The 16665-nt window shown below is 38.6% G+C and overlaps 1 protein-coding gene across 1 annotated transcript; it reads left to right on the forward strand.

Moving 5' to 3' along the window:
• The first annotated feature begins 524 nt into the window (after positions 1–524).
• LOC139732392 (FIGNL1-interacting regulator of recombination and mitosis-like) lies at positions 525–15757 on the forward strand. The gene is given in 19 exon segments (XM_071643260.1): positions 525–718; positions 1086–1213; positions 2101–2202; positions 2677–2694; positions 2696–2821; positions 3799–3949; positions 4668–4795; positions 5947–6209; positions 7134–7282; positions 7773–7943; positions 8845–9073; positions 10304–10448; positions 11005–11190; positions 11578–11778; positions 12189–12302; positions 13038–13145; positions 14307–14387; positions 14970–15149; positions 15554–15757. Coding segments are annotated over 19 exon segments (2784 nt in total). The 5' UTR covers positions 525–618.
• Positions 15758–16665: the final 908 nt, after the last annotated feature.

Consider the following 16665-nt stretch of genomic DNA (forward strand, 5'->3'; position numbering starts at 1 on the left):
TCTACTAATATTAATAGTACTATTTGCCTTCACTCGATCAATCCACATAATAATTATAATAATAATTGCATTTATACGGCGCTTCATACTGACGTTTCTAAGCGCACTTTGCTACTCATACACAATAACATTGACAAAATCAGCGTTAACAGTAACAAAGAAGAAGAAAGAAAAGAAAGGAAAAAGAAAAAGAAAAGAAAGAAAAAGGAAAAAAAAAGGATAAAAAAGAAAAAAAAATGAAAAGAAGAAAAAAAAAAGTATTTTGATGAAGGTGAACATGTCCTTTAATGTCGAGGTGAAGATGACAGATCACAGTGTATTTAGAGCCTAGGCTATATCGTACTACTAGTACTAGTAGAAAGTATCTCGCACAAGTGATCATGATTAGTGATTAGTTTTGGCAAGTACACACACTCTTCAGTACTGAATGGAACCATCCATGACTATTAAACGACATTTTTATTGTCAACGTAACAGCATTGCACAATTATCAAATTGTAACACTTTCCTTATACAGTGGAAGATAAAACTGATGCCATGGCGGATTGGGTGCTGCCTCAGAAAGATGAAGATTCTACAGCTTTGAAATTGTAGGTTGATCACTAAAGACTCATCAAGATGTCACAGGAATCACTCATCAATGATGTCTCCACATGGAGCCGAGAAACCCGCAAGCAAAAGCTGGATGAAACCCTTCCTAAGCTATTGATATCCTTTTGTTTAGCTTCCTTTTGCAACAAGTAACTAAAAAGTGACTGTGACCCTAACTATACACATGCCCAGTCGCTGTAAAAACGCAGTCCTCTGCACAGCGTCTGGGTCGGGCTACTGTGACCCATAATATGCTTGGGGAAGATGTGCATTTAAAAGAAATAAAAGAAAAAAGGGAGACTTTAAAAAAAAAGTGTTTAGACAAGTATTCGCTGATTGTACAGTAAATGAATTCGAATAGTAAACATGATGTATGTCTAATTCATTTGAAATGTGTTTGTGTGTGTGTTTGTGTGTGTGCATATCAAACAATTCATGACAGCTCTTTTGTGCATGATACATTTGTTAAATATCCTTGACTGAATGCTCTTAAGCTCAGTATTGTAATGGGACCTCGTCGGCAGTGAAAGTGGACATTCTGAGGACAATGGTGGAGTCACTACTTCCCATCATTGAAGTTGACCGTAGGGAGGTAGACTTCCTGTGTCCTGTCATGCCGCAGGTAAATCAGAGATAGATTAGAAGGCTTGTAGAAACGACACAACAACAGGGTACATGGTCAGAGAAATCAAAACAAACTTAAAAACAGAAGACCCAAATAGGTAAAATGATACATGTACATGTACATGATCCAGTGAGTCCACAAAGCTAACAAGAGATGAGTAAATGGTGAAGTGTTAATTTGAAGCTCACATCATCTCATTCTGGGGTAATGGAGGTCATGCTAACTGACCCAATAGTTGGTGCACACAGTTTTCAGGGGAGTTCGTTCTTTATGTGATCATTCAAGCAGTCCCACAGTAACTGCATGTCCCTTACAGAATTGCGACTGAATTGTAATGGCTTAAAGTGCACATTTTTGTAAGCTCACTGATAAAAATGTAGCTTAAAAAAAAAGGTCTGAGGAGCTGTCAAAGTGTATCTTCAAAAGAAAAATATAAGTGAAAATTGTTTTTCTGTGAGTGTATTGTGTTAAAGTGTTGCAATGCATTGCTGCCAGGTAGCGGTTTTTTGATTTGTAAACATTGCTTTTTATGGTTTGGTTTTTGTGGGGAGGCAAGCACAATGTTTACCTACAGTGTATTGTAGTCTGTGCGCTTTACCCAATTTTATACAGCACCTTATAGGGAGGGACAATATTCAAATTTTGATTTTTCCTAACCCTGTAACAAATTCCAAGCTTTTGTCCCTTTATGTCTTTACAATTTTCTTTTTTTCCCAGGTATGATATTCTGCAGATTTACATCTGATTTTTTTTTTTCTCTCTCTCTCTCCCCAAGTCTGTACACATTTTGCTGTTTCCGTGTATTAAAATTATCTGAAAATTCTGATTTCCATTTTTTTTTTCCTAAAAAAACCTTATCATCGGCATCCCTGTTTTCCCCGCAGACCAAGGGGTTGTTTGAAAATGTTTGCAGCGCCATCCTGGATGCACTGCAGCAGTCATCCTCTTCTCAAGATCTTCACCACTCACTGAACCAGAATCTTGCTGTAAGTCAGCCAAGCCGGCTTTCCAAACTAAAATTCATTAAAATTGCAACAAAAAGAAAACAATGACAAATATGATTTCCTTTAAAAAAACAAAAGATATTAATTTGTTCAAGCGTACCCTGCTCGTCACTGAGCTTTCCAAAAATATTCTTGATACTGTGTACTTGCATTGCATGAAAACATATGTGCATGTATGAAATTGCAGCAGATACACTGGAAATAAGAGGCGTATTATATATTTGATTTAAAAATACTAGAATATGAGGTCTGCAATATATTGACAATTGAGCAACCATAATGTAATCTGAATTTTCATTGGTCTTAAGATTTTCTAGAACATTGGAGAGCCCTACAAAAAACAGAATTGTTCAATTTTTTCTTCTCTTTTTTTAGCTCTGGGAAAATAGCCCGGGATAAAGCTCAGATGAGCACAGTATATTCATTATATTTCATTTCTATCTATTAATCTGACAGCTTCTAGTGGAGATCATCAACAGTCCTGGAGTCCTGCATTCAGCAACTGATGCCCCCTAGAGGTCAAATGGTTAACATGGATACCATAGACTCACTTCCCTGCAACATACTGGCAGTGATCAAGCAGTCATTCAGTCACTGCAAGGTGATATGAAAACTTTTTCAGTGATCATGCGTGGATTTAAACGTTTACACACACATACATGTATCTTGTGATTCCATGACATGACATTTGCTCCTGTGAGAATATTGCTCCAGTGTTAATTTCTCCAATGACTTGAAGGAATCATATTGTTTTTTGGTTGAGACCTATTGTAATTTCAGGTTTCTAAAAATTTTTGGTGAGATAATGAGAAAACCTCTTATGAAATGTGAAAGAGCTCGTAATTCCATGAGGAGTTTAACGTTTATTTGATGAAAATTGGTTTTTGAAATGGCTGAGATATCCAAAACAGAGCAATTCTAATAAGTGTGGGGACCCACACTTTTATTGCTATCGCTTTGTTTTTACTTTGTTTTTTGGATGTTTCAGTCATTCCAAACCCGATTCTTTTATCAATTAAATTTTTGTATTCCTCTTAAAATGATATGCTTTGTACTATTTCATCAGTGTTTTTCTTGGTATCTCGCAAAAAAGTTAAATGCTCAATTTTTCATCTCCACCAATACTGTAGCATCCCTTTAAGGTTATGGTTAGGGTTGTGATAGGGTTTTTAGGTTTAATTTGATGTGAGGATTTTGATTAGGATTAGTGTTGGGGTTATGTTTGTGGGTAGAATTTATGTTTGGTTTGGCATGCAGATATTTGATGGGAGCAGTTGACGCAGGAGCAAATGTTACGGAACCAAAAGATTCACATTGGTTTTTCTGTACTGATGATTGACTATGTTTTCATACAGCTTGTATATGCAGGAAGTGAATCTTTGTGTAAAACTGCAGTAAGTGTTTTGTCACAAAAAGTGGTTGTCATTCATCAGCCACATATTGCTTCTTTGGGGCATCATGGGATGGGATAAATTGATATTCAAGCAAGAACTCTAAGAGGTGTTGAATTTTTAACAGAACATTCTCCACATGTATCTATAGGACACTGCATTTTATCTCCCCTAAACCCCTCTGCAGGAAAGCCACAGTGTGTATGGCGAGCACTTTTCAGCCGCTGCAGAGCAGCTTTCAACTCTCTTCAAGCGTGCTTACAGTTTGCAGAAAGCGTTAATGGCTCTTCTAGAATCCATCTCAGACTCTGGTTGCCATGGTGACCATCTTTCACAAGGTATGTAAGTGTTGAGCTCCTCAATAATCATGGCAGGATTTGCAACACTCAAGAATTCTGTCAGAGAAGTTGCTTGAGAGATAAGAATGAATTTCCCAGTCCTTCTTTGATGATTGTTTGTAAAATGTACTTATAGCCATCTTCCCTGGATCTTTTGAGCAATGATCACATGCTAAGGAGCAAGCTACGTATTAAACAGCAATCGATTTTCCTATCTTATTTGTATAGAATACATGTAAATGCTTACTTGGCAAGAATATTTTCAAGTAATGTCTCACCTACAATGGATACAGCATTACATTTTAATGATATTGCTGGATTGCAATACCAATCAAATACATGTATCTCATGTTTTTTGTGTTGATGGTTTTCTGTTGATGACAATTTCCAAAATGTGTAATGTTCTACTATGAGACAAAATAATTATCTTAGCTGATGAGAGAGTTAGATTGAGCATGAATAGAGACCCCAGAATATGGTAGCAATATATTCAAGACAGACTTAGGTATGATGTTAATATCATTTCATTATCTGTAAAATCCATTTCATTTGTAACCTGCTCTTTACTTTATGATGTGTAATCTTAAAAGTTTCTGTTGTTGTAACTTTAAACCTCTTGTGAAAAGATGATGGAAGCTAAGGAACCTGGTCGTGTTCATTGATATGTTCTTTTAAACTGTGAGGCATCTTCTGTTTCTTACTTATAAACCTTCCACAGTGTGCAGTGGCTTTCATGACCTGTGCAGCATCATAAGTGGAATGGACACCACTCTCCTGGTCAGTACTTGGAGGTTTCTGGTCAAGCTGGTCAGTAGGCACAGAGACACGATCCACTCCTCATTCCAGGTATGTCATGCCTTTCCAGGAACGATCACCTTTTTGTCAATTTGAACGCAGTAATGTCCTTTTCTTAATCACCAGTGCTCCACATCCGCAGTCCTACAACACCAAGTTTTCCTCTCTTTTTTTTTTGTCATTCACGTTATTGTTTGAATGCACATGGCTGCAATTGAGGTTTCTTTGGAACCTTGGTGTTTAACAGAAATTTATTTTCTTAACTGGTACACAAGCCAGGATTCAAGAGGTTGCTTTTAGATAGTGTTGTGATTGCCACCATCTTGATTATAAAGAATAACAATGTAAAGCTAGTTAACTGTCAAGCACAGTAGATCTTTGGTGCATTATGTATGTGCTCTCTTTTGCACAGATTCAATTGTCTTTCAGATTGGCTGTACATACCCTAATGGTACAACAATGTGCAAGTTGGGCTGGTTCGATCATGTCAATCTTGTGTACATCCAAATCTAGTCAATAACACATACACAGTAATCTGTCGACTATGATGTACCACACATAGTTAATACACATAAGTTTCCGTGGCTAGCTAGCAAGCAAACTTGGCCTTTGAAGGATCTGTATGTCAAGGCAGAACCAGTCAAGAACAACAGCTAAATCACGAGACGAACAGAGATTTATATTATTTCAACCATTTTTCATTTGCTTACCATAGAAATGGGTTTTATTCAGACATTAGGAACATGGTAGATGCGAAAGCATGGTCTATGCAAAAGCACCCTCTTGAAGAATCTTGGGTCTGTTTTCCCTTCACCTACAGTGCTTATTTGATCTGACAGGTTTATAGCATGTAACTCCTCTTCAAGAAAGCAGTTTCTAGATGTAGATGGTTTGTTGAAGACCGTGTGAGAATCCTGAGAAGGACTATGAGGCAATTCATTTGTAAAGGTGTGTTCAAATTGCACCAGAGCCAAATTTCCACATGCAGCATTATTCTGGACAGATTGATTGACCATGACTAGTAAGATTTCATTTCAAGAGGAAATAATTGAGAAGTCAAATGGAAAGTAAATAAACCAATAATGACGTGACGCTATTACGTCACATGACGACACTTGTAAGCTAAAATTGTAACGTACCAATAGTGCATGATAGAGAAAAGTGTTTCTATGGAGGAATAAAATCATTCTATACCCTTGTAGGCTGCCCCACTGGTTACCTCGCTGTGTTCGGAAGTGGAATCACACTACAGACATGCCCTCCAGCTGGCGCCCCGCCCTCCCCCAGAGGGTGGTGGATCCCAGGGCGGTGGATCCCAAGGCGGGGATGAGAAGGCCTTTGCCCGCACCCTGAAGGTGTGCAGTCTGTGCTTCAAGATGCTGAATCATGTCCTGAAGGAGTTTGTTGACGAGTGCTTGGAGCAAAGCGCCCCCAAGGTCTTGGAGCTTCTCCTCCTTCTCCAGAGGTACTAGGCAACATGTGACTGCTTGATGATATGTTGTGTGTATTTCTTATGATAAAATCAATGTGTAAACTAGAGGAGCACTCTGAGAGCCTAAACCTCCACTAAGCAGCTAATTTCCACCAATGATCTTGTTCTTCCATAGAGATCAGTGATTTCCACCCAGATTATGCATGCTGGAAATCACCCGATTTCCCACTATAGAAGCCCTTTGTTATGTCATCAATTTCCACCTGGGCAACGCGCACCTCGCCCTGCAGAAACACTTAAAGTGCACATATGAAAACCTAAAAAATGCGCAGCTTGAACTCCCAAGTTCATGAAGTTTGTTGACCCTACCTGCCAAAATATTGAAAATCCTTCATAGAATCCATAGAAATTCCTGGATCACTACCAAAATTTAATCATCTGTTCCTTGTGTCATTTTCAACCTTTCCTGCAAGTTTCATCCAAATCTGTTCATGACTTTTTGAGTTATTTTGCACACAGAAAATAAACCAACAGTAATGAAAACATAACCTCCTCCTTTGGCGGAGGTAGAAATGATATGATTGTAATAGTTCAATGAATAATGGGTTGGTGTTTACATTCCATTTTTTATATCAATTACAAGATTGTAATGATGATGATAAGAGTGATTGTGGCTATGATTATCATGATGGTGAAGACGATCATAATCATAATTGAAGTAAAGATGTTACTGAAGAGAAGACCTCATAGCTGGTTAAAAAACAAGAAAGTCTTAGGTCTCTTCGTCAGTAAAAGTTATGCCGGACTGAAAACAAAGGAAACTCACTCTGAATACAATCTAGATCGGACATAATGTATTTACATGCTTTGAAATTCCCCTGCTGTCTATCATTGTAAGTGCAGAGTGTGACATTATCTCATTGAGTTTCAAACCTGTTTTTTTTTGCCCCTCCTCAGCCTCATTCCGCCAAACCCTGGGGCACAACCCATCAACGAGGGAGCCCTCTCAGATGTCCAGAGATCTGTGTTGGTTGGGATTGAGCCACTTTTGCAACTTTTCCTTCCCAGCAGGGACTTGTGTGCATCTTTGCTGGCAACCAATAAAGGTATTTGTATAGGCAGGCACAGTGCCTTTAGATCATTTTTCACAATTTTCACTTCAACATCCCACTGAACTGGGTTATGAAGCATACAGAATCTGTGAAGGTCATTATGCAGTGACATCATCAGAAAAAAAAAAAAACAGAACTTATGAATGCCATTTGGTACAGCTGCAAATTGAATTCTATTTTTTCTCAAACTGAGAGAGGATACTGGTGGTATGTAATTAATTCTAAATATATCTTTTTTGTCAATTCGTTACTATTAGGAAAAAAATAAATTGAGTTAAAGTATAGAGTTGTCCTTAGTATTGTTTTGAAACTATGTCTATTGCCTGGCTATGTATTTATGTCTTTGCAGACTTGATACTTCCCCCAAGAATCACAGAACCATTCTTTGCATGCATACATGTATATTCCTCTTGAATTGAACAAGTTGTTGTATTTCATCCAGTCGCTAGAACTGTTTGTATTTTGATTTGTTCATTTCATTAAGAACACCCATCACACCAGAACCTACCTAGACTACTCACCGTCCTCCTCATCTTGAAGCTGTTGCCATTGGCAACCGAAGATGCCCAGGCAGCATGGCTGGATCCGGTTTTGTTTCCGGAGGATGAGCCACACGAGGATGTAATATCGGGTGTATTCTCTGCTGTCACAAAATGTGCGTAAATGCAGATCAAGATGACTTTATGTTTTTTTGGGGTTTTTTTTAATGCATGTTTTGCTTGTAGTGTGAAATGACTCTGTACTTGTGTTTCCTTTGTATTACTTCTCTCCCGATTGAGCTTTTATTAAAGATTTTGCAGACACTATACGGTAGACACCTGTTATAATGAAGTCCTCTGGACCGGCAATTTTCTTTTGTTACATCAAATTTTTTAATAACCTTACAAACAAGAGGTAAAGAACAAAGAGCGGATAATTTTGCGGCCTTAATTTTTACTTTGTTTTAACTGGAATTTCGCTATAACCGTGTTTGTTTTAACAGGAGTGCACTGTACAGATTTGATAGTAGACCTTTTGCAACTAGAAAAGTTAAATAAGTTTATTTCCTTGGGATTCCCTTTGCAGCACACTTCTTCTTCAGACAAAAAGTGAAGTATTAGACCTTATAAGCTGGTCAGAGACAGCTAATGAATTCAATTGGCAGCTGAATATGTGCACTGCAGTATAAAGAAACTTGTTTGTTGACTTTTGGTTGCTATACAGAGATGGAATTTACCAGAGTACTGTTGATTGGTTTGTCAGTAAGCATGACCTAAAGTTTTCACCAGATATTGACAAAACTTCACAGAAAGTTTGCATATTATGGATTAAGTAGCAGTCAAGAAGACTTCACGGTAATATGTAATTTCATCCTGACCCTGGTTATTTTTGTAAGATTCTTCACTATCAAATGATGTGTGTATTCCCCGATGTAATGGACTCTTGTCATTAATGTTTTGTCCCTGAAACCTGAGCTCTTGGATGGCACTGGAGAGATCCTGACATTTTGCTCAGTTAAGTTTAGTACATGCTGCATGTATTTCAAACTGTATAAAACTCATTGTGTTTCTCCCCAGGCTATGTAGAACTCCACCTCCCTGTGACCCTGCCAGGGGTCATGTGTCAAGGCAAGCCATTGGTTGATGTCAGTCTCCACGAGCACGTTGTCACACACCTCTGTGGCTTCCTGGCTGCCCTACCAGCCAAATATTTCCACGCCTTTGAGGAGTGCCTCTTGAAGAACACCCTGGGTAGCTGCTGGTCCTGTGTGATGATTGCTGCAGATGTCTGGTGCTTCCTAGCAAGGTTTGTGGGATTCAGCAAACACCCAAGATTTGATTCCAATGCATCATTCTTAAATAAGTCTCAGATCTAATTTTGTTTGAGTCACGTGAATGAAAGCAGTATTAACTAGAGAAGCACTCTGAGAGTGCAGACTTCCGCTAAGCAACTCATTTCCACCACTGATCTTTTTCTTTCATAGAGATCACCGATTTCAACAAGTATGTGTGCATGTTGAAAATCGCCCGATATTCCAATATAGAAGGCTTTTCTTATGTCTTCAACTTACAGCTGTGTGGGACGCCTTGCCATAGCAGACACTAGAGCACTTTAGTGCACATATGCAAACCTCAAGAAATGTGCAGCTTGAACTCCCAAGTTCATTGACCCTACCTGTCAAAATATTGAAAATCCTTTATACAATCCATAAAAATTCCTGGATCACTACCAAAATTTAATTGTCTGTTCCGTGTGTTATTTTCAACCCTTTTTGTAAGTTTCATCGAAATCCATTTACAACTTTTTGAGCTGTTTTGCGCGCACAGACAAACAAACAAACAATGAAACAAATGCCAATAAAAGCATAATCTCCTCCCCTGGAAGAGGCAACAAAGCCACTGGATTATGAAACTGTATTAAAGGCTAGTGTTTGGCATACTGTTTGAATGGGTGTAGTGACTGTATTTTAACTTCGAACAAAACATACAATAGATTTCTTGTGATGAGGATGTATAGATTTTTAAAACCCCTACTGTGCTTCGCTCACTGATTGGCATTCATACTAGAGTACTTTCTTTGCTGATTGGCACAGATGTATGGAATCTAATTGTTAATGAATGGAAATTACTTAATCCCCCTATGACCCATAGTAGACCCAAAATTGTGGCCTTCATGTTGGACTAAGGCACAGTGCTGTCCCTATTGCAGTGGGCATGCTAAATCTATGTAGTCAAATTTGGAGGGATTACTGGATGCTGATAAAAAAAATCTTGGCAATTTAAGCTAAGTACCTGGGCACCACATAAAGAGCTAATGTAGAACAGGGTAAGCAAACTAACGACATAGAGGATTTTGCACTTATAGCAATTGTTGGGATTAATATTTTCTTAATGTTGTCCCATGCAGCTGTAAACTCTAGGATGAGAAAAGGAGCTGTTTTAAAGACATGTTTAGCCAGAGGGAAAATGAAAATCGACTATTTTCAGCAATTGTCCATCTTTTCTTACTGCAAACTCTGCCCTCTTTGTGCTGCAGGTATAGTTCAGCAGAGCTCTGTTACCAGCATGTGAGATTTCTTTTCGACCTTCTGACCTCCATACCAAGCAATCAAAGTCCAGCGTACCTTCATGTCAGTTTGCTGCTTCGTAGATTGATTCCACTCATGGCCAGTGAGCACCAGGTACTGCCAAGAGCTGTGTTGTGGTACTCTTAAATTGCCAGCAATCTGTAAAGCTGTTCATATATAGCTTTATGACGTCAACGTCTTGTGTTCAGGATAATACCTCACTTGTTTGTCGTTACTGTCGAGAGATTTTGATCAGCAGGTATTGAGACAAAGCATGTACAAGTGGCACTGTGGATGACTTGGTTCTAGTGGAAGTGTCATGATAGTTAAAGTGGAGCATTAAGTCCAAAACCTCGTTGACAAGTTCAATTTGTTAAACCCAGCTCATACAGAAAGCACATCATAAGTGGATCATTTCTGTACTACATCCTTTCACACCAGAACTGACAGATCCACAGGCCTTTGTGAATTATCTAGTCTACTGATAAATCTAGTGATCCACTTGCATGCAAACAGTTGGTTCCATTGCATTTTCAAAGCTCACCTGACTTTGCTGTCTGTGGTCCTTGTTCAGCCAAGTGATCAAACAAATTCTCCTTCTGTGAATGAAATAAACCTAGTGCAATAATTATCATTGAAGTTTGACTTTTTTCTCATTCCATCTTTCAAGTTGGAGCTGATTTCAGCCTTTGCTATCGAGAAGCACCTGGCTTTGTGGGCGAGCCTTCCACCAGCCTCTTTACCAGACTCATCAAGGGATCTGTTGTGTGACAAAGTCATCACAACCTGCGTTAAGGCTCTAAGTGACTGGGAAGATTCTAGCAAGAGAAAGGAAGCTGCTTCTGCTGAACATTTGGTATGTGCTCATCTCCTCCCATATTTTTAGAGGACTTGTATGACCAATATATTTCAATGAGCAGGTGTTTCTTGCCCTTTTCTGCTTTATTTGTAGCCCAGATTTGCTTGTCTTGAAAACTGATTTATTTGCAGAACTATGAGCAGCACTAATCCTTCTGCCACCCTGTGATGAGTTCCTAAATATATTCACTGAAGACATTGTCTTTTTGATTACTCACTGGTACTTGATTCTGTATTAATTTGATGCTCAAAACAAGTTATTCAAAGGGGCAATAAAAGCACTCACTTTATTGATATAAGACTCACTCTCTCTGTAATGCCGTTTACACCTACAACAAGTAATGATTGTAATTTTGACATCTTTCTTTCCCCCTCATTCTCGTAGATTGAAAGCATTTGGTGTTTGCGCACATTTTTTGCTACAAATCATCCAATTGCAGCCGGTCTTTCACAGCGGTTAGCTGAAGCCCTCTCGAGGCTCTATTCTGTCCTGTCATTGGACAAGCTGTCCCAGGCGGTCCTTGGTAGTCTCCTGGAGGTCTCAGCACACCTCTTACAGCACCTTAAATCAGGCCACATCGCAGAGGTACATTGTAGGCCAGTGCATTCAGTGTTTGATGTAATGATCCATTAATGCCAACATAGTACAATGACCTGCAATACGCACTGACTCAAAGTCACTTTGTCACAGGAGGCTGTGGCTGGACATTGACTGAAAGATTTATCGATCAACCCCTGCCAAACACAGGGAGGCCTATCTCATGTCTCATACAGCTACATTGTAACAAAATGATCCCAATAGCTTGCTTGAATCTTTACTGCAACTTGTGCGTTGTCTTTTTTGCAAATGTTTGATGTCAGTGCAATTCTTGATTGCATTTATAGAATCATTCTCACAATAAGAAATTTGTGTTGCATTTGCTCAAAGCAAGCTTTTTGTGTTTAAAAGAGATTAAGTATTTAAAATCATGTTTTGCTTTTTGTTTGGATTGCCAGCTCCTACATACAGCTTGTGCTGCCGTGGGAAAAGATTCACCTTTGACTCTACGATTGGCATGCATCAACTTCCTGCGTAAACTTGGGAAAGGGACACCTTCAGCATGTCCAGAGGTTGCACAAATTTTGTCTCATGAATAGTTTCCATTTAGAATTTCCTGTAGATTTTAATTTCATCTAACATGGCATAGATGTATATGTTATGAACATCTCATAGATAGTTTTATGTATTATATCATAGATATATATTTTGTGTCTTTTCTTGCTTTAATGTGTGTTATACTGTAAAATTTAAGTGGTGTACAACGTATATGAGACAGAAACCAAGTTGCTCATGGTCAGATTTATTAAATGCAAGTGCATGTCTGATAATAGTTCAGGGGGGCATTTCATGAAGGAACTTGTCGGATAAAATGTCCGACAAGTCAATTATATCCGACAAGTTTTGAGAAATTCTTTAGTCTGATTGGCTGATTTCTCTGCACTTGTTGGATATAATTGACTTGTCGGACATTTTATCCGACAAGTTCCTTCATGAAATGCCTCCCAGGTGTGTCAAGCTTAAAAGCTGATCAATCTGTATTTTACCTTTATGCTTTATGATTTATTGACATTTTAATTATGACACATGCCTACACTACAGTGTATGTGATTTAAACATGGTGTAATGTTAAAGTCATGGAAATTGCAATTTGTTTCCTCCAAGTGACGGCAGTCTGTTTTTTACTCAACAGAATTTCCAGTAGCACTTAATTGATTCCACTTTCTGACACCCATTCTGCACCCATCAATTCCCAGAAATGTTTCTTTTCACATTTCTTTTCTTTTCTCTCTTCCTCTTCCTTGCAGCAAGCAGCAATCCTGGCTAATATTCCAGTCCTGTTTGCAAAGGTCCTCTCCGATCCCTGCTTCGTTATCCACCAGCAAGCACTGGAAGCCTTCAGTCTCTTTGCTGAGGTGAGAAGAGTGGAGTGACAATTAATCCTAGTGTGGGTTCCAGACACTCCTGGGCACTTGTGATCTGGCAAATGCCTACAACCACAGTAGTAGTCATTGTAGAAGTAGCAGCAGCAGAATTAGTATTAATGATACTACTGCTGTTACTTAGTACTAATACAACTTCATAGCAATGAAAACTACAATAGTACTGATATTCATAATAATGCACTGTTTAGATTGTTGTCAGACAAGAATTTCCTTAACCCGTTGAGGATGAGTCCCCGAGTATGCTCGGGCAGGTGTCTATGGGAAATGCGTGTTGTAGCAAAAGGGACCCACTGTTTATGAGGACCACTTTGTTTTACTTTGTTTTTGATATCTCAGCCATTTCAAAACTGATTTCCATCAAATAACTGACTTCCTCTTAGATGTGTATGCTCTTTAGTAATTCATTAGTTGTTTCTAATTATCTTGCAAAAAGTTAAAATCTGCATCTCCCATCTCATCCAAAACTATACCATCCCTTTAAATGTTGAAGGCATTAGCAGGGAATAAAAATCATACTTTCAATTGGAATTCAGGCTTACAGGCTACCCCATCTCCACAGTGTATATCTGTACATGCCTATTATGTAATGGCTTGGATTCATTAATACTTTCTCAACTTTCCTGCCATCATCCATCTGCAGTGCTTAATTACACTGTTCCATATTCGTAATTCTGCTACATGTATTAATGACAGCAAAGATAAACAGTTCAGCTGAAGTCTCCTATGGCAGGACCTTCTGTCTTGTGTGCAGTCCCAACATTTGTGAAATGAAATATACAACTGTAGAACCAGAACAAAACAGATACTGGATGGCAATGATGCTGTGATTGGTAAAATGGTGTGCTGTAGCTGCAAAAGATAAAAGAAGTGGCTTTAGCCACACACACACACACACACACGCACACAAAATAATAAAATAAATAAATAAAAGAAGGATGATATGTTGAATGATATCATTCTTTCCAGTTTATCAATCTGTGATGACTTTATGAGCAATGAAATAGTGATATTCTTTGGATAACAGCAGGTTTAGAATGATGTGAATTGTGTATATTAATAAGTGACTCCTGTGTATGTGTAATTGATGGCTGTTCTTTCTTTTGTTGTGTTGCTGCTTTTAATGTTTGAAAGGAAACTTGTCATGAGGCCGTCGTCCCAGAATGCATCAGAGAGGAAGAGGTGCAGACCAAAGTGGTGGATTACCTCAATCAGGTGAGGACAGAGTCTTTCGCTCTCTAGAAATGATAGCTGTGGGAACAGTGTCAAATATTCTAGAGGAGAAATTGTCATAGATTTGGTAATCACTTCAGTCATCTTAAATGTGCTGATAGCTTCAGAAGTTAAAGTAATTGTGGAGGATGTTTTAGGTGTGTATCAGTGTTGAAATTCATGATGGACTTTATTCCGTAGTAATGCACAGGCTTGAATCTTTCAGTTGCATTTGCATGTTTTCTCTGTACAAAAGTGATGCATTGATGTGTTCTTTGTGACTTATGACTCTTGACAGCAAGTGCTAAATCAGCTACAAAAGACCCTAAGTTTGTTATCTGCCTTTTATTTATTTTTTTTCTGTCTTGGCTTGGTATATGTGGGTGTATAGACACAATTGTCTGATACCAGGTATTTACCAAGTAATGCAAAGAGAAACTAAGTTCAAGGGACAAATGCTCTTTCAAGTAAACATAGCTCTGTACCCTAACAATGTTTGAGGAAAAAACATAAAACTTCAGATCTCTGTCAAAAAGGTTCCCAATCATTATCATCAGTAAAACCTTTTTCCTTTGGTTTACTAAGATTCCGGCACACGCTGACCTCCTGTTGGAGAGGTCAGAGGTCGACTTGCTGTCAGCTCAGGGGAAACACCTCGGAGAGGTCTGCGAGAGGCTCACAGGGCAGACATTAACTGAGGACCAAGCTACAAACAGAACAGAGCAGACATGTGCACCGGGAGAGAATGCTATGGACGTTGATGAGGTACACATTAGATTGCTCCCAAATAATCTTCACTTCAAGATATCTTAAAGTCTATATACTACGAAGATACAGTTATGTAGTCAATTTAAGACTGCTCATCAAAGTTTTGTTCAGAATGTAGCACTCCTAAGACACTCAGCCAATGTTTGTCAACATAATGCACGATATCCCAACACTGATGATTGCTCTTTTACATTGTACATGTGAATGAAATCAAGCCGTTACAGTGATTGGGTAGTATGAGTGATTTCACTAGACGTCTGTGATGCAATTGCCATGAGAAAATCATTTCGTCATTCTGTCAATGATGTTGGTTAAGGCAAAGTACTTGTGCAAACAACCAGATGTCACTAAATTCTTATACCTTGTCAGTTGACCAACCTGCTGTCATTTGCTCTCTCCAGACCACCCCGCAATCCAAGCGCCGTCGCGGTGATGCAGCAGAAGCCTACACGGAGGCATGTGCCAACTTGAGGGAGGCTTTGAGGAGACTGAGCGAACTGAGGAAGGATGCCTCCACAGACTGCCCAGATTGGGTGAGGGCAGATTTGTCTGACGCGAGACAGCATCTGGATGAATTGATGGGAGACACTGTGACTTCGAGATAATAGTTCTTGTGGTGAAACCACCTTGGAGTGACAAAAACCCATCAGTGCAATGAACCTGTTGTGACACAGATTGTCATCACCTAGGAGAAAGGGACCAGATGGATGTTTGGAAGTGCAAGGACATCACAGCAACTGAGCAGGAAAGAAAGAGGAAATCTGTGAAAGAAATCAGATAGTTCATGTGAAATCTAACTACTTATGTGTATGTAGACTATCTCTTGGGCAAATCAGGTGGCAGTTTTGATCACATGACTTCTATCTCTTATACTGCATGTACTTTTTTAAAATTTGGCACTCACTACAGTATTGTGACAAATATGTTGTAGGAGGTGAGCGTAGAGCCCTGTATGCGTGCTTTACATTTTTAAATGTTGACGAACAAGGCATACTGTCATATACAAACTGTAGGTTTTGAATGTATAATTACATAATCTGACACTACACGACCTGATTTTCATACAAAGAAAATAAGGTATATACATGTAATACTACTTGAAAGCTTGAGTTAAACTCGGATTTCAAATCAGTCCATTGTTTATGATTTATCATTGTGTTACATAACATTCATTTTATTTTGAATGATTATTTAAGTTGGCCAATCACACACAAGATCAGCCAATTATGTATTCATGTGATTATTAAATCTTCTATAAAAATGACCAGGAAAACATTCAGATACCCCATTCAGCAACATTTCAATATGATTCATTCCAACTGTCAAGTCAATCTGACAAGAATTGTAGGTCTATCATTTGATCGTGTAACCAAAATAATTGAATAACAAGATTTTGAGGTAACAATGGAAATAAAAAGAGGTCAGAATTCAGGTACAATACATGCAATCTCCCCATCATTATCGTCATATTCCAATGACCAGCAGCACACAGAAGTCAACTTATTTGACTGTT

This window comes from Diadema antillarum, unplaced genomic scaffold, assembly GCF_040938485.1.
Source record: "Diadema antillarum isolate AM-2024a unplaced genomic scaffold, OU_Dant_1.0 scf00000024, whole genome shotgun sequence".
In the NCBI taxonomy this organism is placed as follows: domain Eukaryota; kingdom Metazoa; phylum Echinodermata; class Echinoidea; order Diadematoida; family Diadematidae; genus Diadema; species Diadema antillarum.